The 27490-nt window shown below is 37.7% G+C and overlaps 1 protein-coding gene across 2 annotated transcripts; it reads right to left on the reverse strand.

The window, feature by feature from the left end:
- Window positions 1-924: 924 nt before the first annotated feature.
- Window positions 925-26885, reverse strand: TRA2A (transformer 2 alpha homolog). 2 transcript variants are annotated; one of them, XM_059818279.1, is made up of 8 exons: window positions 26682-26885; window positions 17058-17191; window positions 15266-15437; window positions 12000-12188; window positions 3670-3785; window positions 3168-3272; window positions 2109-2176; window positions 925-1923 (listed from the first exon to the last, which is right to left on the reverse strand). In XM_059818279.1, exons 1-8 carry the CDS (start codon window positions 26715-26717, stop codon window positions 1913-1915), a joined length of 831 nt encoding a protein of 276 aa, XP_059674262.1. In that variant the 5' UTR covers window positions 26718-26885; the 3' UTR covers window positions 925-1912. The 2 variants fall into 2 exon arrangements, with proteins under 2 accessions (XP_059674262.1, XP_059674261.1); XM_059818278.1 differs by having other exon boundaries at window positions 3168-3275.
- Between the last annotated feature and the right edge of the window lie 605 nt (window positions 26886-27490).

The raw sequence follows: 27490 nt of genomic DNA on the forward strand, positions 1-27490 counted from the left end.
CCTGAATGCCTCCCTCAACCAGCCCTGCAGCTACTTCCCATGCTTTTGCATCCAGTTGCCTCACTATTTCTGCACACTACTCTCCTTAATTTTGAAAGAACAAAAACAAAATTAAAAATACCAACAGTTCTCCATGTTGAGACTTTGGCACTTTGGTTTACAGAGAACAATTTTCTTAACATTTCCTAATTTGTCTGGGTCACCAACAAATACCAATAAAATCATCAGAGCTAGGTTATTTAACTTCAATGTTTCAGATCTTTGCTTTCATTTTACTAAGAGTTTTCAACGGCAATTTATGGATAAAACATAATGGATAAAAAGTATTGAGCAATAACCATTAAGTTGGAACTTGTTTTGTCAGCAATTTCTCCTTGTCTATTATATCAAGCTTTTAAAATAGTTGGATGTATGTTAGTGTTTCTTTTAATTACCTGTTATAGTTCCTGGTACTGACATTCAGAAATAGTTAATAAAATTACATTTCATATGTTTATGCTCTTAAAATTATGACAAACTCTTTTGGTGGCATTCCCTGACAATCAGGATGAAGTGATTTTTGCTGTGAGGGCTTTGTAGTCCTATTTCTTTTGCTGTGCCAACATCAATATTCAGCCAGCCACATGGCGAGTTATTTCAGAGGGCCAAACTTGCCAGAAATCTAAACAAAGTCAACAGTGTTTCTCTCCTTAAACCATCTCACCACGACTCCAGCATGTGCCAATGATGGCACAACAGAAAGCTGGACTACCCACTCTGCTTAGCCACCCCATATAACCACATGCTGATTTTCAGGGAAGACAAGGCTCCTGAGAAGACAGATAAATGCTGACTTTATTATCCATACAGCAATACTGAGTCTAATTGTTTAACCTATATTCCAAGGTGACACAAAATGTAGAACAAAAGACAAGAAACCACATCTCAGTGGAATTAACTTTTATTGAGGGGAAAAAAAAAAAAACAGGTTTACATGTAGCTGTAGGTTTTTCCATCCATACTTTCAAAACTCCAAAAAGGACTGGAAACAAAACTTGCTTAATCATTATTGCAATACCAAAAAGTTGGTGGGCTTTGTTGTTTTTGTTTTTCTTTTTTAAATGAACAGCGAATTATTTAACTAATTGCTATGTTCAATAAATATTTTTTCTCCTGCACCAATTAAGGGGAAATATTCAACCAAGTACAATAAAAACCCCAGGACTTTTACAGTTTTAACTTCAAATGTTATCCACTGCATAGCAATCCAGAAACTTTATCTATAAAACATAGCCTTAATTTTGAGTGTACAAGGATCTATTTTCTCAGACAAATACCATATTTTGCTCTAGCTCAAATAGTCTACACTCAAAGCAACTACTTGACAAAAAAAAAACCAAACAAAAAACCTCTGGTTCATGACTATCTAAGCAAATTTGTCATTACAGGAAAGGCTCAAAGTCATTTACTTGTTTATCAAAGTAATAGGTAAACATTTTAACAGAAAGATTAACGAGTTACTTGGAAATGCAGGTTTATATTAAAGTATCCGAGTGTGTATATTACATATGACATGCAAGCTTTAAAAATATCAGTGCTCTCTTCTGATTAGTCAGGAGTCCAATTGTTTTAAAAACAAAATAGGAATTACTTCCAAAATGTATCAGCACTTTGGGTTCTCTATTTCATTTTGCTTAAGATGTTTTACTACACAAAAACTACAACAATTACAATATTTAAGAGTATTACTATAAAGAGGGATGGAAAACAGGAATACTTCAACTGAAAATATGTATATTCTAAATGAACCAAAGATTTGTAAAAGGGCTGGATGGAGGACAAGGAAGGGTGGATGGGAGGGAAAGCAGTAGGGAAGCTAAGATCTGAACTCTGTATTTAAAAATCATGTCCTCAACTGTAACTCTTCTGATCTTCAGTAGCGCCCTGGGGAAAAAAAAAAAAAAAAAAAGAGGATACAATTACTATAAACTAACTGTATACACATCATCTCAGCTTTAAAGTGCCTAGCTTTTTTGCTTTCACATTCAGCATTCCCACTGATGGATTAATACTAGTAACAACAAGGTTTAAGATAGCCGGATTCTATTTATTCACTTGTATTTACTTACTTGGACTATACGAACGGGATCTTGATCGTGATCGGTATCGACTATAATAAGGCGATGGTGATCGTCTCCTTTAAAGGAAATTAAAAAAGAAACCCAACAACATCCATTATGAAAGAAGCCTTATTCACATCATTTCTACAAAACAGTACCATTTCCTTAGCACTGAAAGACTTAGCCTGCATGAATGATGTCAGCTTTATTTGGCTGTGGCTTACAGTTATTTAACAAATGGTTTTATATTTCTCTATTTGATGTGTTTAAAACGTAAGATATTCCCATACAAAGAATTTAATAAACTCTCACTAGCCTTGCAAACACATTAAGTGCTTTTCCAGATACCTACAATTCTTTTTCATTCAAGATAACTTTCAAAACAGTGAGATGGTTATGAAATGTCAAGCATTAAAAATCCCATCTACAAATAACCCCTTTTTAAACAGCACTGTGTATCAGCTGTCCCTGGTACTATATACAGCATGGAAAAAATGAGTTCCCTTTCTACCTGTCTGCTAGATTTGTAGGGCACATGCTCTACACCTCATTCAGGTAGCAAAATTAACCCCTTGCCCAACTGTTTACTGTATAACTGAATTACACAAACACTGAAGATTATGGTTGGTCTCTTCTCCCAAGTGACTAGCGACAGGACAAGAGGAAACGGCCTCAAGTTGCACCAGGGGCAGCTTAGGCTGGATATTAGGAAAAATTTCTTTACTGAGGGAGTGGTGAAGCGCTGGAACAGGCTGCCCAGGGAAGCGGTGGAGTCACCATCACTGGAGGTGTTCAAGGAACGTGTGGACATGGCATTGCAGGACATGGTTTAATGGGCACGGTGGTGTTGGGTTGGTGGTTGGACTTAGTGATCTTACAGGTCTTTTCCAACCTTAGTGATTCTGTGATTCCTTTAATCCCACAAAGCCTAACGTAACGAGGCTCTAACACACAGCAAGCATGTATGCAGAATCTTACTACAAACCAAGTAACACTTTTTGTCACCTAACTTTTCAGTTTTTCCAACAAATCCACTGTTCCTACAGAATTAAAATAAAAATTAAGAACCTGTATCTGTAGTCATATTCTTCATATCTGTCATATCCTCTGTCATACCCCCTATCATAGTATGAATCACGGCGACGACCTGCTCCACCGCCACCACCTCCTCCACTGCTGTTAAGGAAAAAGCAAAAAGATTAGACGTCTACTCTTCATCTTGATTTAAATTATTTAAAAGCTTTTTTTAAGTGTTCTTATAAATCAGACACTTAAGACTATGCGATGAAACAATCTCACAATGAAGCATTTAAAGAAAAATACCTTCAAAAAACCCCAGAAAACGCACCAGGGATTTGAGCCTAATTCCCATTAAAATCAAAGGCAAATGGCCACCTTAGTATTTCAGTAAGCTAAGGGTAGATTAACTGACCATGCTGGATATGTATTTTTTAAAAATAACTCCTTCAGTATTTTTTTTATAAATAAAGATACAATAAACTACAGTAGGATTTCAAATTCAGTTTAAATCCATTTTAGTTCCATTACAGAAAGTGAGTGAACTCCTTACTGTGTTGGCCTGCCCATGTAGATGCCTGGGGTGGGTGTATGTGCTCTCTTGGTGATTGAGTAATCCACCCGAATCCTCCTGCCATCCAGCTCCATACCGTTTGCATGCTCCATTGCCTGCAGGAGAGACAAGAAACAGAGACATGAAACCTGCAACCTACTGGTAACTGTGGAAGGCTACGTACAAAACACATTATTTTCAATCAGAAAAAACAAGCCCTGAGCTTGTTTTATTTAGACTGGTTACTAGTGCCCCGCTGTGGCGAATGGCTCATCTCTGTCCCCTGGCCCGTTTGCCGGCAGTGTTACAGGACTGCACTGGGGTGCCGGAGTAATGTGACACGCAATCCCTTCTTAAGAGAGCACGGTGCTAACCACTAACAGAGTCACTTTCCCTAGACTTTGTCTTCTACCCATCAGAAAGGTAAACTGAAAGGCAAAACAGCTTTTTCTGAAAACTGCATGTTTCCTACCGCTGTCTCTGACCCAGAGGGGACGGGCGGATTCAAAAACTGTGCAAAACAGTGGCTTCCTGTAGGGTGCATATGGCCGGATTACTGCTAGTCGGCTGCCATTTCATGCTCTCCCAGCCTCCTGCCATCTCCCTTACAAGGACCTACTCCAGCAGAGCTTAGTAAAATGGCGGGTTCAGCCTACATGGATACCTAATTACAACCTTCCTCCCCACTCACTCTCACAATAGCAGCTCGCTAAAGCAATACACATAAGGGTCTGCGCTTGAGAAGCCTGTGCCTTCAGACCCGCCCGCAGCCCGTGCACACACGCACTGGGTGTTCTAGCCCCTGCTTCTCTAGTCTTTGACAATCAATACAATGGCCTTTTACAAACTCAAAATCATGAAAATAGTTTTTCAAAGAAGCACGGCATACTTTTAAGAGTTATATTCATGCAACAGTAACTTAAAAAAACCCCAAACCCACAACCTTAAGAACTTAACAAACAGTTAATGCTGGACTTAAAAGCTATTAAAATTTGCAAAGCAAATTTTTTTTTTTAATCCTTTCATCAGCTGCTCTAAGACCTCAAATACTAATACACATCATGTAGTTTGTGACACTAAGCATAGCACTTAGCCCAAGATACACTATTTTCACATGTGGAGAAGAGACAGTGTTACAATCACGAGTTTAAGAACACAACCACTTTGTTGTTATTTAACTGTGAGGAACAATACACAACCTCAAAACATGAAGGTACCTCTAAGCAGAGCATTTTTTTATTTATTTATTTTTTTTAATAATGAAACAAACAACTATTCAGAAATGTAACTTTTTGCAGCTCTTTAACAAGAATCTTACTGAATTAACATACAAGTTATAGAGGAGGAAAGAAAACCTGACACCCACATGATTTAACTGTGATGTCCCCAAACTGGAAGTGACTGAATTACCACTAACCTATTTAACTACACTTAGTTTGTATTTTAGTAATGCTGTTTATATCTGTACTATATCGCCACCTAGTGAGTTCAGTTCCCATACAAAAATATAACAACTACATTTAGCTAACTGCAAGACAGAGCCAAAGAGCATTTCTAGTCTTTCAATATACACTAAAGTGTGTTTTGTGACTAAAACATGACCGTCAGCTTTAGTTTCCTAGCCTTGAGACTTCTTTTTTTTTTTGAAAGTCCTGTTCCACAAGGATGATCTAAATTAAAAAAAAAAATCTGTGCACGCATCCTAAGAACGTATGTGTGCGCACAAACCTAAAAACGAAGGCTGCAAAGAGCTGGCTGAAAAATTAGCTTTGTGATGTAAAGCCTTCCTTCTGGAAATGCAGCAACATGCAAGTTATCTTGAAAGGTAAGGAATTTTCTGCTTCATGGTATTTTTATGTCCAATCAACAACTTGCAGAGTAATAAGCTTAGCTGACAAGAAGCCACCTCAAAACCAGACAATCTGACACACATGTCTCATTTAGTTAAAAGAACAAACACCTCTTTAAGAGGAAGAGTTCTTTGACATAGGGAGCAGTACAGAGAAGAGCAACATACCAGCAAGACAGTCGAAGAGTTAATTTTGAGACTTGATTGTTTGTTTTGGAAGTACCAAGAAATGTGTTACATTTCAGTGGATAAAGATTAGTTCATAGTTACCAGTCTCCATGAAACTCAGACACCCTGGTCACAATGTCTAATGACCTACCCAATATTAAAACTTTTATTTTCTTAGCTTTCAACAGCTGTAAGCAATAACTGCCAACTAAAAATTTTAAAATAATTGAAGTCTTTAATAGATATGCAGACATAACAAAGCCTTTTACAGTTCTGACTGCATCCCCCAAATGCAGTAAAGCCAAAACCTACAATAAGCCATTATGAATCCAACAATAATTGATAGTATGTATCACTCACATCCAGTCATTAGCAACTGGAAATTCCTTCCAAAGATGTTTTCAAATTCTCTACATTGTTCTTAATGTGCACATCTCAAGTTTTTGAAACAAAGTACTTAAATTGACATTATTAGCTAATGACTGCTACAATACGACAAAAAGCCCTATTTGAAAACCTGGTTTCAGACTCGTGATATTGGGGTTTAAGACACACAATACCCTCTTAGGAGCCTTTAACTGTCAACAGTCCATTTTTATTTCAACACCTGGGTTTTCCTCCAAGTATCTGAATGTTGTTAGAAGACTTGCATGGCTTTTGCAAGATGACAGTAAGAAAGCAAGTGAACAGGATTCCTATAAACATGTACTATTAGTTTTGGTTGCAAATTCTAAGGAAAAATTGACTTTGTAGGCCAGAATACACATCTATATGTTTGCAGTCAGAAAACAGAGAATGAGGATTGGGAATGGCACAGGTAATAATTAAATCTTAGATTACAGTTTTAAACCTACAGCGGTCTATCCATAATAACAAAATTCCTTCAAATTATTATCTGTAAGGTATTAATTTAACAAAATGAGCAGTATTGTCTGGAGTAGTAGAGAGCCATGGTCCAGGGCTCAAAACAGTTAGAAAGCAAGCTTTAAATTCAGCAGATTTCAATTTCATTTGATATTTATTACAGTATGTGGTGTTTTCTACATGTATTAGCATTTAGGTAGAGTAAAACAAGTTTGGTAACACCGAAATTTTAATTGTATGCACAAACTTAGATAGGTGACTGGTATTAGTTAAGCAATTGAGAATTCACTGAAAAATTAAATAATGTTTTCAGTCTGGATAATGCCAGAAAGAGCAGCTTGGACAAAGAAACAATGTGGGAAACTTCTGCAACCTGCACTGTGGTCACTGGGGGAAGGGTGCGGGGAGAAGGGGGGAAAAGGGAGGGAGAGAACTTCGACTTGGCAGAGCTGATGTCACAGTCACTTTACATGTCTACTATGGAGTTCAAGATACCATTTGTACTGTACAGAAGATCATCAAGCCTTCATTTCAACTGCATCTAATTGCTTTGAATTACTTCAATAATGTGACACCACTACGAAGTTAAGTGACATACAGACTGAATACACTTGAATACTCAAACATGAGCAATTTATGTTGGGACTAAATTTGAAAATGTGTTTTCATGATTTAAAAATACCTATATAAGATACTGTCTTTTTTTTGTTCTCTGTGTTTTTGGGGGTTTCTTGTTTATTTGTTTTTTACCTGAAGCCCTTCCCATATTGTATTTAATGTCACCAACAAAAACATCATCTCCACTGTATCACAGGTACAGCATAGGATGAACAGACATAACATATTAGCTCTTCTCCCCCCAGTATACTGATATCACTAGTTCAGGTCTGGATTTAACGAGGACATCTGAAAGGACATTCTGGAAAAAAATAAAAAATCTGATGGGATGAAAAAAGAAATTAAGAAACCCAGCTTTTTACACTTACTGCAGTCTACCAAATGTAATTCAAGTGTCCATTTCACCTTTGAATGAGAGTCAATTTATATTCTCTAGTTTGAAGTTTTGATTTTTAAATATTATTAGAATACTGTCAATGATAATTTTTAATATATAGTTTTCTGAGCTTAAACATCTATTGATTAAATGCTCTTTAAAGCATACTTTAATTTAGAGTTTCACAGTCAAGAAATAGAGGGGTTTAGAGAACCAGAATGAGTAACTGGATATGTTTCTGCAAGTATTAGCAATTTCATGGTATTTCAGAGTCCCCAGAAGTCTGTTAACTTGTAATTCCAAACATTTGAGACCTTCTTGTGTTCTTTTCTGGTATATCAAGGGTCCCTTTTGATACCACAAACAATACTTAAAGCATTTCTTCAACAAACTATGGGAAAAGTTTTGGTCAATAATAATGCTTCTAAGGTGGTCTGCTTGCACCACAGATTAAATGTCTTGCAAAGTAAAATGATAAACCCTGTTATTATTCCAGTCTGGTCTTTGGCAACTCAGTTATGTTAATAGTTCAGTTTGTCTGTATAAAGTTTGTCTTGATTGCTAATGAACACTACTTCAGAAAACAGTTCTGAAAGATGGTCAAAACTGTAAAGAGCATATAACTAGCATTAGAAAACACAAAATTCTGTATTGCCAACAGCTGCTGTAGCTAATGCTTCTCAGATGAGTTCTTGCTACATAGTACATTCATAGTAGCCCCAGTTTAAACAACAACTAATATTTCATATTCTGAGTTACTGAAAAGCTGATAGTGGCATATGAAATCCCTGATAAGTGTAGTAAGGATCACCTCCCTAGAACAGCCAGCACTTTTTTTTTTCCCTCATTCTAGTATATAGAAGTTTGTGTTCCTCTAAACACAGGAAGAAAATCCTAGTATGATGGGCAGATGGATATCCTCTATAATTTAGCAAAAACATTGCAAAACTGCAATATTACAACACTGGCTCAGTACCAGCGTTGCAATACTGATAACTATATAAGAAAGAATGCCAGTCTTGAGAAACAGGTCTTCAACAGATGTTTACAGATCTTCCCCTTTGCATATTGTTGCACATGTGGTTCTGAAGACTTAGGAGAAGGGTGACCAACATAAGACAATACACTGCAACACACAAGACAAAAAAGCAATACCAAATACTACTTAGAAAAGTTTGGGGTTTTTTTAAAATAAAAACAATGTAACTTCACAAAAACCAAAAACCACTACACCCATAAGATAGAACACCCTTTCTTCTAGAAAAAGGTAGAAAATAACATAAGCTTTTCAAATAGGCTTTAAACAAGCACACTGAAAAGAACATTAGCACAGCAAAACCCTCAAGTTTTCTGAACAACCAACCATCAATCCTTAACATTTATTGTCTGCTGTCATGCTTTGAACTAAAGACAGTGTCCTTGAGCATCTTCAATATGGATCAGAACGTAAGAATCTACTCACGTGTTATCTTGCAAACACTAGACCATTGCAATAGAAGACATTTGATGGAAAAGGAACCTTCTGTCAGACCATCTCAACAGAACCTCTGTCTCCATCTCAATAGAGTTTCAGAGAGAGTAGAAGAGATTGCACAAGAAATCTCCTTTAGAATGGATACACTCATCCAACATTTCTTTCCCAGTCCTGTTAAGGTGGAATGACTGAAGCTATTGTAATGCTCTGACAGCTGCTCTACCTAGTAGTTATAAAAAGTTAAATCTCTGCTCCTCTTTATAACCAAGATGATCACGAACAGCTAACGACAAGGCTGCTATGGTGTCATAACCAATCTGGAGTTCTGAAAGTCTAAAACAGCTTAAGTGAAAATAAACTTTACCTACTGCCCCTTTGATATTTTTAGGACACTGCAAAGTATCACCTTTAAGAAATGCTATTTTACATTGTCTATGGATTTCCACAACATCAAACTAGTTGACAATTCAAAATGTCTTTACCACCAGGTGGAACTAGAAACATTGCATGGCTTGGTTTCAGAATCTTGACACATAGCAACATTTTAACCAGCTCAATAACTGATCCAATTTGTAAGAGTGGCAACCAATGATGACAAAGATCCTGAGGGATTTCAGCTGCAACAGAATCTACACAATACTGATACTGACCTATCTTAAACCAAGTTATGAAAGTTTAAACATAACTACTCACAATTCATATGGGGGCGAATTTCAATATTAACAATGTTTGAGAGCATGTCAGCTCAGAGGCTTCCCCATGTTACCTCTCTTGGAAGGACAATAGTGAAAATCATGGGAAATCCTCACTTTTCTGTAGAGTTCTACACATACTTAATCCATCTATGACTGCTTTAAAAGGGCTGGAATTTAGTTCAACATCTCATCTAGAGTTTTACATTCTTTTTATTTGGATGCTTAGGGTGTTGAAGGTTCTGGGTTTTTGTTCGGGTGGTTTGTTTTGGTTTTTGTGACGAAAGGTATTTATTCAGAATAAAAGTAATTCAAGTGTCATTGCTTTTATGCATACTCAACTTTTCAGATTTGATCTATCTTCCACACGAAGAATTACTTCATGTTCTTCAGTGCTCTCCTACAGGGCCTGTCAGAGAGTTTCACGCCTATAGCTATATCCCCTTTGTCTACGCTAGCTGCCACTTATTGCCATCTTCAAATCTGTCCTCAAGGCCCAAAGAATAAGTCAAATAAACAAGTTTTTCTGATGTTCTTTTTGCCAAAGTATTTCAGTTATATAAATTCCATGGGTTAGGAGGTTTTGCACCCTTTCCCCCTCTTCACGCACTAGCCCGTTGGGGAGAAAAAAAAAGGGTTTCATTACATTCCCAATTATTTCAGTTCCTGCTTAAGGTGCTCATTTTTATTTCTGTATTTCTGACTGCAATTAGTATCCCTTTTTTTTTCTTTGCACCCCAGTTTTGTGGTATCTGCCGAAACAGCTTTATACTAAACAAATTAGTTCATGCTATTTACATGGAACATTTTAAGAAATGCATTGGGTCATGCATGACCATTGCCCATGGGAACTAGGAGAAAACCCTACTTCTAAAGTCATATGAAGTTGTAAAATAGACAAGACAGGCACATGAACGTGACAAGAAATACTGTGCAAGTATTTTGGATGTTAAATGTTGTATGAAACAGTCACATTTTCAAAATCCCATTGAACTCAAGAGTGCAAAGAAATACAAGGCTAAAAGTTAGAAGAGAGTAGGCCACTAAAGATGGATATACAGCTATCCACCCCATTAACTCCTCTCTCAACCTGTCCAAGCGATAGTGGGAAAATACAGAAGGGACAATAAAGGAAGTTTTGCGTCCTTTTACTTACCCCTATAACCTGCAACAACCACACATATATACATCTACAAACCCTACTCTTCCCACAAGCGGATTCTCTGTTGGATTGTACCAGAAATCAGTCAAAGATCAGAACTGAGTCTAGTTCAACCAAGTCATCCACAAAACATTTTTTTCATTAAAGTATCATCAACTAGCATTAGAGTTTTCATTTTTCAGCTACTGATAGTAGGTTCCACAGCTGTCACCCTCCCTCCCTTCAATGCTAAGTGACAAAAGTCATATCCAAGCACTATGAATATACTTATCAAATGTAAACAGAATCAACAGCAAATCTGAAGTATCTGCCCAACACTATCAATCCATAAACAAGATGCTTGAAGTCTGTGACTCAGTTTGCTCAGAAGAGAGAAATAATCCCACAGTGAAGGCTTAAAGACAAAAAAACATTTTGAAAAAAGGATGTGTCTTTTAATAGCCATTTGATTTACAAATGTCAGTAAACATAGTAAAGCTCATAGTAAAGCTCACAGTATCCTTACACAGGTTAAACAAAAAAAAAAGAGTACTGTTTACCATAGTGAACTGTAATACCGGCTGCTGTTCATATTCTTTGATTCTCTCCTTACAGATCAATTATACTAGCAACAACTCAGTCCAGCTGTGAACAGCTATCCATATAACTAGCAATGTCACTGACCAAGGCACAAATCAAGACAAACCCCACTATTTTTCAAATGCACAATTACACGCTTTTAGAGAAGAAAATGGAAAGTAAATAGAAACTTCAGAATTTTGACACAGAAAACTACTTTGAAATGTTAACTTTCAAAATATTTCAAAAAATACTAGGAGGCTTCTATGTCTGTCTAAAGTTTTACTTTCATTTTGAAGTAACAGACTAAAATCAAAGCACAATGCTCGTTAGTGATTCAATACCGACAGCTTATGCTCAAAATCTACTCAAGCATCTGAACATTGAACTAAAATGCTTCATCTGTTTAAAAATGCCATGTTGTTTGAACAAAATATTTTAAAGTAATCTCACTGTGAGAACATGCTAGTGAATACACACTCAAAAACAGCTGTGTTTTTTTACTGAGATATTCATGAAGACAATGCACAAAGAGCACACCTGTTAAAAGTAGTAAAGCATGATTTTACCTCTTTAGAATCATCAATTCTCTCAAAATAAACGAAAGCAAATCCTCTTGATCGTCCAGTCCGTTGGTCATAAACCACATTGACACCAGTCAAAGGTCCATAACGGGAAAAGACTTCACGCAAATCTCTCTCAGTAGTATACAAACTGAGACCAAACACTCCAAGACACGTATTAGGATCTGGATTAGCCTGGTAAGACAAACGTTCAACTCCAATTAAGTTTATAAAAAACAAGTTATACATTCTCGTATCAAATTTTATCAATTTTTAAAATTTTTTAATCTGAAGAAAACTAAACATAGTTTATTACAAAGCTTAACACTTCAACAGTTATTGTAAGATATTTTCAAAAAGCAACTACTTTCATGATTTTTATTTTAGAAAAAAAGACAAACTTCTCATGTTGGTGAGAAACTCAGTTGATAAAAATTAAGCATTCTGAATACAGAAAAGCTATAGCATAACAGGAACCTATTTTATTAGTATTTCACACTCAAATCACCAACAAGCTGCAGACATGACATGCAAGTCTGTGCTAAGCCAGCCTGAACTCCCACCTTCAGCCTTTCTGCACAGTCACCGCTGGTACAAAAGAGTGCACGCTGCCTCCTGTTGCATACACTAAATGCATTTGAGCTCCAAACCACAGACAGCTGAACTATAATATAGCTTCCAGCAAAAATTCCTCCCCCTTCAACATTTCCTATCCAACTACACTGAAAGACAGTATTTACGTTTGAAAGCTTATCTCTTTCCACTTGTAAACTGGATGAAAATCACGTGCTTCTTTCATCTGGATAGTAACAAGTTTTGAAGGCCAGTTCTGTGAAACTGTAATCCAAAAGCATGTGCGTTTTTCTAGAGCAAGACTCTTGATTCTTTACCATGATGTGGGATACAGATCTACTTAATACATTATTTCACTTCAACTAAAGGAAGTCAAATACGAAATTGTACATTTGTACAAGGTACAATTTCTCTATTAGGTTCAAAGTTTCTCTACATGCCAGAGACTTCATCTAATGCCAATTCCACTGTAAGAATTATTTTCATCAAAAGTGACATTTTTTCAGTTAAGCTTCTGGCACCTGTTATACTAGAGGTAGCACTTTAAAACAGCAGCAATAGGCATAGGGATTTAATGTTTCTGCTAAAATAAGACCTGGAAGTTGACAGTCGAAATTTGTGTTTCAGTTTCAGATTTTCAAAGCCACTGATGCACAGTAATTTATGCCTCAGAGCTTGCCTTTCAGCCTGATTCAAAGAACAAACAGGTTTAGATCTTCTGTCGTGTTCTTTTCAGAGCTTTTGTTCAGGAATCCATTGTGGAAAATAAGATGCCCAAACTACTAATATAATTGAAGTTTCTTTCTTGCCGTTTGACAAAGTTCAAACTTCTGTTTTAAGACATGAATCTTTTACAATTCCTTATTATAGTTGAAGAGCACAACAAAACCTGGCAGTTTCTCATTTGAAAGTTTTAATTATACAGCTTTAGGTTTCTTTTTTACTCCATATTTCAATCTATCTGATAATTCAGTGGCATTAACAGCTATACTCCTTTTATTACTGAAACTCTTGCGAGTCTAATGAAATCTCTCAGTCTTAAATCATCGGTTGGACAAGTCCCTCCACACAGTACATATCAGTATTGTCGTTTTTTTACATCCCCCTTACACTTAAACACTATTACCTTTTCTGAGGCAAGAGAAGTACTGAGAATCAGTCTGCGCACCCTAAGCGACAAGTGACAGTTAGGTCACCGCTGGAAGGACTAAACTGCCTGTGGAGGACTAAAAGACAGCTTTTATATTAGGTTTTTGGACTGCCTCCCATCAATACAGTATGCAAGCTCTCTCTACAAGATCAGAAGTGGCAAAATTGCTACCAATTTTCCTGGTGTCTTCAGGACCTTGCTATTTAGGGGATTCAAATCTGATTGATTTGAGTTTCGTTTTGACACTACTAGAACTACTCCTTAGAATTAATGTGAAATTCACTGTGAAAACAAGTTTCATGTTTCACAGAGTCGTTTCCAAGGCAAAAAGACTTCTTCACAGAGCAAAATATTCTAGTGTTTCCTGAAGTAGTAAAGTGGATTAATTCATCTTTCACCAGGAAATCTGCTAACCGTTTTGAAGTTCAGTTATTCCTGCCAATTTTTCAAGATGTTAGATTCATATTTACTACACCATGATTACGCAGTGGCAACAATCCACAAAAAGCGTTAACTATGAGCACTGCCTCACAACAGCTTAAGCCACTGTACGTTAGCACTGCGGTAGTCTTTCCCTTTTCCACACACTCTTGTCTTCTCCCTCTACTCCCACTGGTATTTCCTGGTCCTGGTGAGCTGCTTCACCAAGGTAAGCCTGCCAAAAAACTATACTTTTTTGACAGGATTAGTAAAAAATTCGGGGAAACTAAACCAGATTAAAACTAAAAGAATCACAAAAGTACCACAGCCCTCACCAAAGAAGAGGCAGATCTGTGTGTAACAGCACTCATTTAGATCAGCCTGAAGTGATGTGGAACACGAAGCTAAGGCACTGAAACAGATTATAAAGAAGGCCATTGGGAGAAGTCTCTCAGAACGACATAAAGTTAGTGTCTTAGAACTTGTTTGGTGTACCTATACTTCCTCCTGTCCATAGAGAGACAATTCTCATTTACGTTTCGAGAGGCTTACTGATCCTTTTCATAACTGTGAATTTTACTAGTCTATTAAGTTTTACACATTAGCTAATAACACATGGGTTTATTTCATCAAGTTAAACCAAATTAATCACTCAGAGGTAGAAAATCACAAGCAACCTTCAACATAATATGATGTATGTTATAAGCAAATAAACACTTGAGAATTTTCTTCTTTGGCTCCTCTAGTGAATCTTATCAATACTGTAAGGTTGCAAGCATGCACAGAAAAGGTCTTGTTTTTGTAAAGGGTACATATACTTGGAACTGTAACAAAAAGAGAATCAGAAGCGTTCAACTGCTAGAGCAGATGGAAGCAGATGTCACCCTATCTCCACATACTGACTTACAATGGCATGGTTTTCAATGAATTTCTACAACTGCCCTGCCAGTTGCAGGCCCAAGAAGTAAGTGCCCAGTTGTAAGAATAGAGATTGTTCCCTGCTGCCCCCAATTCCCATATCCTCCAGTGACAAAACAGCAGGTCTAATTCAGCCTGCAGGTAACCTGGACTACACTGATGTAAGCAGCAATTGTTTTGTTGGTACTCAGCCTTGATGAACATGACATACTCTGCTGCCAGTGTGCCTTCTCCTGTTGGACATTGGAGAATGACTACGGCTCCTTCGACGACGGTATTCTGGTGTGTACGATCTGCTTCGAGAACGTCTCCTATGGGAATGAGAATGGGAATGCGATCTGGAACGAGTGTAACGTCTGTGCGAATGCCTTCTGGACCTGGATCTTCAACAAAGAGAAAGCTTTTAGTTAGGTCATGTACACATAATGTATTGAATTGTAAGCCTTACATTTCCTAGAGAAAAATCTTTTTTTTAAATGCTCTCTACAATTAAAACAGTTATGTTTCTTCTACTTTGCACATTTAAAGATTGCGCAGGTCTCTAACAACCTGTTCGGTAGCATCATTTTTAACTTTGTGAGAGTGCTTCTGGCATACAACGAGGATTATATTCACGACAGTTTTCGGGAAGTTCAAAGTTTATACTTATATCAGCTTGGCTGCACATGCAACTAACACTTGCACAACGATACAGAAACCAGATATGCCACACTGTAAAATACTGTCTCAGCTGAAAAATTGAAAGATCTAGCAGCACTACAGTGCTGCAGTTTCTAAAAATGATGTTCACCTAAGCTTGAAAATTATTCAAGACCAAAAGCAGCTCTGCTTAACTCCTCAAGCATTTCTTTGCAGACATCTAACCAAAGATAAACTCAGTTTTAAACAGGCATCATTCCATCAAAGTTGCATGGTTTCATACAGGCATTATATCCTAACAACAGGTAGTTAGTTATCTGGCTAAACATTGCAAGAAGAGAAGGTATAACATTAGGCCAAACTTTGGGAATTCATAGCACAGTAACTCTTTTTCGGCTGCCCTAGTATAAACTGTATAAATAGGGAAGATGGATACTGATACCTCCTAAGAACTAGGGAGGATGAACAACCTAATACTATGCAATTCCTCTTCTTCCTCCAGAGCTACAAATGCTGTTTTCTAAGTTTCTCTCTCCATTGATTAAAGAAGGATTCGGTAGCTCTCCCCATTTTCACCAGTATGATGGTACAAGAGAAGAGAGAAGACAGGTAGTATAAGCCAGGTAATATTTATGACATATTTAGAGGGAAAAAAGGACAGACATTCCTCCTCTGTTCCGAGCAAGCTCTCTCAAAACTGAGAACTATAAAACTTTGCCTCTGCACACACACACACCTGGAGTAGAAAAGGACAGAGAATGACATGTGCGGCATCGAAAAATGAATTTAAATCTTAAAGCTCCCATAAATCAAGAAGCTATCCACACCCAATTTAAGCTGTAGTTTTTGGATTTTGTTTTTAAAGCCTCCAATAAAGGAATGTCAAGAACTTCCCCAAGTAGTGTCTTCCAACATTTCCAACAGTTACAGAGCTTACTCCTTTTATCTAACCCAGACTACCTTTACTGCAGTTCTCACTTGACTTTTCTTTTTTTCCTAAAAGGAGAGGTCCCCATAAGAGTTCCCCCACAAAAGATTTTGGGGGAAGGAGGCAGGAGCTTTTACAGAATTGAGATGCAATACCTCCTCTCTCTTCTGGAAGAGATAAACCTACAAATTTTAGTTGTGATTTCTACATTACTTCTATTACTTTCTGTATTCATACCCATGCTTTATTACTCATGGAACCTTTCTCCAACTTTGTCCATCTATATAACCACTAACATGCAAATTAACATAGCCCTGTTAATACACCCCAGAAGGTTTGTAATATTTACAACAAGGGGAAAAGAAATCTCATCAATGTACCGAAACAGGCATAAAGCAGTAACACTGAAATAACATTAACAATTTCCTGGACATACCTTGATTTTGATCTTGACCTAGAGTGCGATTCAGAATGTTTGGAAGCCCTCGATGGACTGCGAGATCCCGACCTGCTCTCCGATTTTACACGAGCAGGACTCCCAGCTGGAGATTTTGACTGGGAGCGAGACTCCTAACAAAAAAGACAGTATTAAAAATGGTATTGGTTGTATAAATGCCTAACTCCTAACATTTAAAGTACAGTAATTCTATTATATTGATTGCTCCTGAAAAACAAATGGTTAGGCAATACCCTCCAAAACAAATTTCATTTTGCTATCCCACTGTTAATATTGTATGCTTTCCTCAAATAGGTCCCTGCTTCAACCAGATCACCAATTCTCTATTAACTAAGTAATCATGCAAATTCATCTACAACTTCATCATACAGACACTGGAACATAAACCATACATTTACTTAACCTAGGACCCATTCATTCTTCCAGATTCTTTTAATTCTACTTCACTCTTGCTTTCTACTTTTCTTCATTCTTCATTGAGTTTTTCATTTTTCATACTTCGTGTATTCTTCCCCAATTCAAACAATTCATTATAGCCTTAAAAAAATATTCAAGTGCTTCTATCTGACCAATCTTCTGTTCAATTTTTTCCCCCATTCAATTTTAATTTTCTGATCTTTAATACTTTTCATTAGCCTTCTTTTATCTTGATTTATCTTCCACATTCTTGGAAAAAACTCTTCAATTTCTTCACGAACATTAACCTTAATGGAAAAAGAACATTTAGTATATTTAAGCACGTGGGGATTATAAAACTCTGCTGGAGTTTAGATGTTATCTACCAAATTGAAAAGCCAGCAGGTAAAGTGCAAGAAACTATTTTATAAAACAACTTTTTTTTTTTTAAATATCTTTAAAACTGTATAAGTGTCTATGTTCTAACAATAAGCTTATTGAGTTCTCAGTGTTTTACTGTATTTTCAAAGCTACCCTCCTCCCCTTTCAGATTTTTTGTAAGATACATAGATACACTAAAAACTAATTAGCACAAATATATTAAAGTATTGATACCAGTAACTGTGATTTCCCCCCTAAAATAGTAACTATGTACTTCTCAGTATCAAATATCCCAAATTCTACTCCTACACATTATTACTAAGAGACTCTCAGTTCAACAGAATGGCCAAAGATTTCCAGTCAAAACCTATCTATGCACATACTTACTTGTATAATACATGCACAAAGTTATATGCAACATAAATTATTTTTCTTCCTACTTTTTCTTCCTCATTGTTATCCTGTTTTCCTTGCATACAACTTAATCCATATAAAACAAGACGTGTAACAGTACAGTTCAAAGCAATCCAATAAAAGTAAAGACAGTAGGGTTTTTTTCTTGCATGGTAATGCACACAAGAGAAAAACTAGGAAAACAAGCAAACAAAGAGCAGGTTAGGATTTCCTCACATTTCATAGTGTACAGCATTTCTACGGAGCTCAGCTATAAAAAACCCTACAGACTAATATGCTATATACATCTCTAACTTCACAAAAAATGTGCAAAATTCTTAATGAAAAAAATGCATAGCAAGTTCCCCTCCCATAAGTGTTACACTTCATGTTTATCTGCATCATTTCTCCTCCTGCCTGTCCTCACAATGTTTTTATCAATTTATTTCTTACTCTGCCTATGTCCAGATTTGCATTTTCTTTTGCAGTTAAATTCTTCAGTACTTCGGGATGAAGTTCTTTTCAAAGGATGCTATCTATCCTCACATTTCAAGACCATAAATCTGCCAGAAATGGAACCTGAGAGACTCCTTACTAGCAAGTACTACAGCTACACTACTTTTCCCCTTTACCTCAATAAAAAGGACAAGGGACACATGGAGAATGTCACCTACTGGGATAATAGGCCTGCCAAACTTATCAATGAAGGCCAAATTTGAAGCTTGGCTGTGACACGTGGACCATATAATCAGGTCTGCATTACAGGTTACCCTTATTAAGCTGGATATCTGCTGATCTAGCTAGATGACTTTCACTGAAATGAAAGGATGTATGTGCACTTAAATATTACCAAATTTTATTTGGTGTTTTTATTTTTACATTTGAAATCCACTGTTCACTATTAAAAGATGCATATTATTTTTTTTTTAGAACCACTAACGTGCTTTTTAATCACCTCGCCTCTATTTTTGTACTCTTCATTGTTTGATAGCCTCCTTAATTCTTCCCCTTACACTTCATCCCCTACCAATTTCTCCGGGAAATATTTCCACTTCCCTCCCTAGTAAAAGTGATCAGCAATACAGAAGTACATTTAATGTGACATCATTCAGATTTAGAAAATGTCCTTCAATAAAAAGACAAATTCACTCTCCTCAGTCACTCCTCATGAGGATACTGTGTTGTCCATACCTGTTACATTTGAAAGATCAATTCTTGAACAACAAGAACTTTGGAAACTTGAACAAAACAAAAAAACCCCAAAACCAAACCCCAAACATAAAAACCAGATAGTGCACAATCTAGAAGAGTTGGGAGGTCCCAAAAATACCAAGGATCCAATCACTCCCATACAATGTAAAAGTTAGCTTTAGTGTCTCTGGATCTATTCAACTGAAGCATCTTATGACACTGCACACAAGAGTTTCTAATAGTATCAGTTATGACAACGATTCTGTATTAAGTTGCCAAAAGCAAACGTTACATCATTTCATGTAGGTCAAGTCCTTTTGGAACTATCTGTTTAAGCCCTTTAGGGGCTGCACTCACAAACATACAACTTCAAAATTAGAGTGACAGAGGTGACAGCATAAGTTCTTACACATTTCAAACTTCCTCAAAGTAACTGTAGATGTAAACTGCAGCTAAAGAGAGATTACCTGTTAGCAGCTGCATACTGTGTCTGTCATTGGCAGGCAATTACATCTCATCTTCTGATGCAACATAGATCACCTAGTTATATCTCCTACAGTGCTTCAAAAGGAGAGACTAAGGGAATCACAATAATCTGCAAGAATTTAAGGACTTAAGGATGACACTGAAAAAGTAACTAATAAGATTTGCATCAACAAGACTACAGGCAGGGATTAAGAGATTCAGAGTTTCAAGGAGTCAGAAAGGGAGTTTTTAAAGAATTTTCCTCCTCTACTTCCTAGTATAAGGAAATAATTAGCAAGCTATATCTTACTCTACATCACAGACCGACCCAATTGTTCTGCATAAACAATTTATATCCATTCTGCAATATGAACAAGAAAATTAAATAAAGATTACATACTAAGAAAGAATGTTAATGAGAGAAAATAGACACCTCTGTTATCCAAAGCATTAACATCTCTCAATTCTGTACTAGTCTTTAAGCAATCTATACATTCTGATATTAGCTCCATTGTTATCATGGAAATTAATTTAAATACTGCTTAAGAGAGAAAAGACTAAAATTTCTCTCTGGATCGTCAACATTTTCTTATCTTTCTGTTCTAAAGATCCTTAGTCATTTAAGGGCCACAGATAAGACTGTATTTCTTAAACTCAGCTTCTCATCCCACAACTATCTTACAAAACAGTATGTACTTTAATGCCTTTGGCTTTATTATGTAATTGTCCAGTCACTATTTTCACCCTTACAAATTTGTAGGCAGATACTCACTGTGACTATGTCAAACTATCTAGATTTGCTGTCACTACAGCCTGTAGGAAGAGATAGTCAGCTAACTTCATAATATTATTCAGATTAGACTTCCCTTTCAAAACAAATGCTACATCTGTCAGTTGACACTTTTCCCAGGGCAAAACTAAAAACAAAACAAAAAGAAAACCCCCAAACAAAAACCACACCAAAAAAGCCATCTAAAATAGTAATAATGAAAAAAAGCTTGCTTCCTCAGAATAAGATGCGGTGGCTTCCTCAAATACATACCAGGAAATGGGATTAATGATTCACCAAGAAGTGGAACTTGGAGCCAAAGAAATTATTGTAGGTAAACACAAAATCTAAAGACTGCAGCTTCAGTTACTGATTCTCTGGATACAAAGATGCACAGCTAGAAGCGTTTAAAGAAAGCACTGAAGAGTGTTTTTCATCCTTTCTACCCTCTCTCTTCCCAGAAAGAACAACACAAAACAAAGTGGTATGGAAAGCATATCTCCACCCCCCACCGCCATTATCTCATGATCACATAAACCCAGTCATTGAACAACTATCAACAACTTTAGATGAGCCAGCTGAGCAAGACATCAGTCATGCCAATGCATTTCATCTATATTGGTTCAACTGTTTAAACCATATAATTGATGCAAGTTACATCTACCATTTACCTTCCTCACATCCTTCAAAAGAAATGCTACTTTCCAATATAATTACTATTTTAAAAGCATTTGAAACACTTATATGCAAATTAGAATTGCAATAAGTCTTTAAGAAGTAGTCTTTCAGTTTTTCACCTATCATGAGAAGGTATGATAAAGAGCATAAGAAAGAAAAAGATGACAAAATTGTTCTTTCTTTTACTCCACTCTTCTGTCCTGAACTTCTATCCTGCCTTACCTCACCTCACATGACAGAAAGTCTATCAAAATATAAAGTGAGATGCTAAATAAAAAGCACTGAATAAGCTTAAATTAGGCTTTCTATATCAAAGCATGGGAAGTGAAATGGGAAGGAAAAAAAAAAATCATTAAATCACACAGAAATTTCAGTTGAAATTCATTTGACCTTGTTCAGAAATACACATGGGGTGAAAAAAGGACAGGACAACAAATAGTCTAGCAATACCATTAAGCCAGCAAAATGATAGTTCAGACTTTACAAAAATCCTGCTAAAAACTCCTGCCCAAACTCAAAAAATAAATGAAGTCCAACTTTATAAGGGGACAGAAAAATATAAGCAGTCAAAAAAGAAATAAATTTAACAGCAACCTACATTCACTGGATAAAACTGTCAATTTAGTGACAACTCATTTATGAGAAAGGACAAGATTACATTTTAACCACTGTTTTGACAGGAATCTACCAAGGTTCCCTGAAACTCACAAGAGAAGTTAAATAATTTTTGCTTCATACTATGTACTGTCATGCTATACCAAAAATAAAACTGATCCCTTAATTAGCTGTTCTTCTATAAATATTTCAATAGTATACATAATAAGCTTCTGTATAAAAAGCAACTCATAACTTGTGCTATCTCGACAACACATATATTTTAAAAGTTACCAACATCAGCAAACTTTATGCATTTCTCAATGATACTGCTCTGATTAAAAGAAAAAAAAAAGGAAGAGGAAGCTTCAGCAATAAACTTTGAAATTACAAGTTAATCTTCTCACTGAGGCTTGAAAAATATGCCTCTTCAGGGAGGCTTCTTTAATCACTCCTTTATCACATAGGGAAGATAGTAAACGGAATTTGTTTTCAAAAAGAGCAGTCTTCCCAGCTGACACGGTCCAGAACAATCTAGAATTTATGGAGCTTGATTAAAAAAAAGAAAAAACCTGACTTCCAGACAAAGCCTCCTTTCCCACACTGGTCATTAGAAACCACAGGGTGATCACAGCAGAATGCAGAGCTCCTGAGCATAAGCAGACCGTCATGCCTCTATTTCAAAACGTATGGAAAGCAATACACCTTCCTTTCCACAGAGAAGGCGGACTGCCACTACGGGAGAGGTTGAATACAATAGCTAAACAGAGTTCCCCCCCATTATTTTTTTGCCAAAGAAACAATCTCAGAGTTGATCAGATTTAGGTAACTAACATTAGAACACATAGGAAATTAAGTACTTTGCACACAAACTTCATGAAGCAAATACAAGATACATTCACAGTTAAGCTAATCCAAAAGCTGCTTGCATACATATTAACTATGTATACTTCCTTCAACAAGACGTATACTTCCTTCAACAAGATGGCTCACATGCAAAATCATGTATTTCTTCAAGTGCTTTATTAGACTGAGATCACCGTGAGATTCTGCACAGAGCAGGAAGAGGCATCTCACTAGAATGAAGGAAGACAACCAATGTGGAATTCTAGAATGAAGTCTGTCTTTGTCCTGATAAAAAGTTTCATCTATTTAGACAAACAGCACACTAGTATTGGTAGAAAACTACTGAACTTTTATGATTATGGAACTCAAACATTATCAGAAGCTCAAAAAAAAAAATTCATCAAAGTTTCAAGTGGAGCTTCTGAAGTGCAGGTTTGTTCAGACTCCAACTTGTTCACTACTCTAGGGAACATTTTAATAAAGTTGCATCACAGAATGGGCGCCAAATGAACAACGTGCTATTAAAAATAATGACAAATATGAAAGGAAATAAGAGTTGCCTGTCATCTGACAGCGATAGAAGATAAAAAAGTTTCATTTGTCTAACCTGCTCACAAAGAACATTCAATGGTGATAAAATCCTATGACTTCTCAAAAATTCAAGTCACTGGATAAGCAGCGTGACTTTAAATCTTTTTTTCTTCTTAATGTCCATTAAACTTAGCTCTAGCACATCCACTATATTTCTAATTCTTCTTGCCATTAAATCACCATGCTTGCTTGAGGGGGGATTTCTTCTGTTCAACCAGCCCATTCTTAATACAGAACTTGCTTAAGTTGAAACAAAATGACACAAAAACAGAGCAGATGTTAATTAGTCTGAGCATATTTGATTAACATTTGCTTTAAAAAAAAGTCAATAAAGAAATGAGTGAGCTTAAGAATAAAAAAACCCCAACAACTCTACAATGTCTACAATGATTTTACCCAACACTTTACAAATGCAAGCTTTTAAATAGTGCAAACTATGCAATCTCATTGGAAAGTTATTTCCATGATTATTCTAAATGTCCTGTTCAGATTAATTAACACTATGATTTTAAAATAATAAATTAGAGGCAAAGCATATACATGGACAGTATCTTAATGCTGCTAAAAATAAGAATTTTTTTTTAAACTAAAATTCTTTATCATATTGTGGGAAAATAAAAAAAACCCTGAATTATTATTTATATATGAACATTTTTTCTTCACAAAGTAAGTAGCAAAACAGTAAAACACTTCCTAATTACTATCTTTAAGACAAAACTTCATACATCTTCACCTTGGTATCAGACTTTTGTCACTACTTGAAAGAACTTTCATTGAAGTGCTTTTGGGACAATATGCATCTGCATGGATATAATATAAAAGGACTCAAACTAAACTTAAACTCCCTTAGTCCTTTGACACTTAGTTTTTTTTAAAGCACTTCACATCATTTAGTATTTAAACTGAAGGGGACAGGGGAAAGGACTGAAAGGGTACTCAGAATTCTTATTTGTGGCAATTTCCAGGAAAGCAGGTTCTTTACAAACTTTTTTCCAGTTTCTGCAGTTCTTTCTCCCATTGAAAATTTATGCCATACTCTCTCAGTTCCATGTGTCTGCATATAGCAAACTGAAGCACCAGGACATTCAGTGCATAATAGATAGAGTTCTATCCAACTGGGAATAGCAGACTAAACACTAAAGCCCCAAAGTTACACATGCTTAATTTTATGCCCGTGAGCACTTTCAGTGAAAATTAAAGTGTTACAGCCTGAAATATTATTTATTTCATGTATTTTAGTAGCATCAACAACAAAAAAGTATTACTGAAGAAAAAAAGAACTGCTTACAAGTGTTCTTCATTAGTATGAAGAAAAAAAGAACTGCTAACAAGTGTTCTTCATTAGTATGAAGAAAAACCCAAAACTATAAATTAATCAAGTACCTGCCATTATGTTCAGTTATAGAAAAATACCAGCAGACAAGACACTGCCACATGCCAGATTGATTGAGAAATTCCAGTGTTAGGGAGAGAAAAGAATAAAAGTTTCCAAATGAAGACTCAACACAGTCAGCAGCTCTTTCCAACAGGTAAAATTTTCCACCACAAAAAAAAGAACAAGTCAACTAAGAAGTAGCAGTCACAGAAACTGCTACATAGGATTTTTCAGACTTCACATACTCTGAAAACATTATTTGACTTCATTTGGCAAAAGGCGGCGTGCAGAAATACTCAAACCACACAGCTATATCAGCTTTGTAACACGAACAACAGCTCCATCAAGGAACCTAATACAAACATTCTGTGGACGAACCCAACATAAATATTTCCTAACAGTAAACCACAGTGGGAATACAGACAAGAAAATAATTTTTAAAAATTTAACCTTACTGTAAAATAGGAGATTGAAGTAAAAATTTTAAAAAACTAACAGCAAAGCATACTTGTTGCTCAACTTTCTCAGATTCAGTTGGTTTTCCCTTCAGAGATTAGTTTATTTAGCTAAAAAGAGCTTAGCTATATAGCCATCTTTGTCCAAGCAATCAACACAAGAACAGAGTTTGTTTACCTCACCTGAGGAACCAGCAGCAGTCACTGCACAGGCAGGTACAGCACTCTCAGCCTAGAGAATGTTTAGGTTTTTTTACCAACACTACAAAAGGGTTACAATATTCGTGTAAAAATAATTATTGGAATGTGACACTGCTCTTCCAAAATTTCACTTCTTGTTTACCCAGGCTGTAATCCTATATAACTGCAAAGCTGCTGTCACTGGTTCATCAGAGAAAGTCACCAAAAGGATGCTCAGGTGTTCCTCTAAAGCATTTCTTAAAGAATGAACCAAAAAAAATTCTCTGCAAAATTAAAAAGCATAAATAGTGATGGAGGACAAAGCACACATTTCATTCCTGCTTCAAGCAGCTTCTAATTCCTGCTTGCCCTGATCATCACTAATAAAAAAAAGAAACATTGAAAATGGAAGGGACCAGTCATACGTGTACGTGAAAAACCGCAGCAATCAGAGGAAAGAAAGAAGAAACAAGTCTAACAAGGTTACAAAACCACAGCAGCTTGTTGAGAGAAAGCCTTCAGCTGCGTGATCAATGAGTTTCAACGGTTTAACAACGAAGGCCATACCTCCCCGACGGCTCCAGGAAGCCTGGCCCGAAGATCCTGTTTGCGGGCCAGCAGCCAGGAGAGGCAGCGCACCTCTCACAAAAGGACCCAGTCCCTCCTCTTTTACGCGGGCGGGGGCCTCGGCTACACTGCGCGGGACGGCGCTCTCCCAGCCACGACCGGGAGACCGGTACTGCCCGCAGGCAGACGGGGGACAGGGAAGGGCAAGGACCCGAAGTCTAGACCCAGCAGACAACAGAGGGCCGGGGCAACAGCATGGCTCGGGATCACGGGAAGGAAAGAAAATAAAGAGTGAAGCGGAGAGAAACACCGGGCTACAGCACCGCTCTAAGCCCTGTTCTTAACGGAAAAACCTGCGGTAGCAGGGTGGAGGCGAACCCGCAGCACCAGAGCTCAGGGCCCGCACCCCGACGGAGGGGGATGGGGACGGAGAGACGTGATGGGAGAAGGAAGCGTGTGAGCGTGAAGACAGCGGAGCTCAGGTCCGCGCTGGGCCTGTTCCTCAGCGCCGGGTCGGCAAAAAAGAGGAGGGAGACAGGGAGAAGAGAGGGACGTGAGTCGCCCACGGCCCAGTCAAGAGTCGGGCGCCTGAAGAAGCCATTTTAGAGACAAGCTGCGTTGCCTCCCCGCCGCCGGGCCGGAGGAAGAAGAGCGCCCCCACCCACCTTCCCCAGACCAGGTCACCCCCTCTCAGCACGGCCCGGGTAGGGACGGCCACTCACCCTCCCCTCGAAGTTGTTCTCCTCCACGTCGCTCATGTCGGCAAGGTCCTGGCCACGGGGCTGGGCGAACGGGGACACTAGTCCCGAGCAGCAACTGCACCCACGGCCGCTAGTACTATTATTGTTACTGTTATTATTAGCGCTACCGGTATCGCTGCCACCTCCCTCCCACCAGAGCCTCCCAAACCGTCTCCCGCAGCAGCCCAAAATGGCGCCTTCCCTCCGTCTGCGCCCGACACCGCGCGGGGGGCGGGGCCCGGCTCGGCCCGCCTGTCACAAAGGAAGCGCCGCCGGCGGGACAACGAGCGCGGCTGCGACAAGCTTCGCGAGGGCCCGCCGCGCATGCGCAGCCCTCTCTCCGTGCGCGCCCTCCTCCAGCGGGAGGGGGACGTGCCGCTGCGGGAGCGCACCGGGCGGCCCTGCCGGCCCCGCCGCCCCGTGCGAGGGGCAGCCGGCCGCCGCTCCCCGTACAAAGGCAGCCTCTCTCATCAGGGCTGCTCCTCCTGCATGCCGTGAGAATCAGCCTTGCTTCCCATCTTCCCACCGCTCTCCTCTCCCGCCGGTTCTCTGGGGTTCTGCTTCCGCACCGCGGGAAAGTATTTTTAAAGTTAATGCATTTAGGTCGCCGTTAGCGGTGGTGTTTTGTTATGGTAAATAGCTATTTAACGTGCAAGGCTGGAAGGTTGCTTTCATTGTACAAATTTCAAAACCCATGTGATTCAGTCTTGACACACAGGCCTAAATTCTCACTTGCAGCCCTGAAAATTTCCTTTTAACCAGGATTTTACTGAAAGGCTCATCTTTTCTGC

This window comes from Gavia stellata, chromosome 6, assembly GCF_030936135.1.
Source record: "Gavia stellata isolate bGavSte3 chromosome 6, bGavSte3.hap2, whole genome shotgun sequence".
In the NCBI taxonomy this organism is placed as follows: domain Eukaryota; kingdom Metazoa; phylum Chordata; class Aves; order Gaviiformes; family Gaviidae; genus Gavia; species Gavia stellata.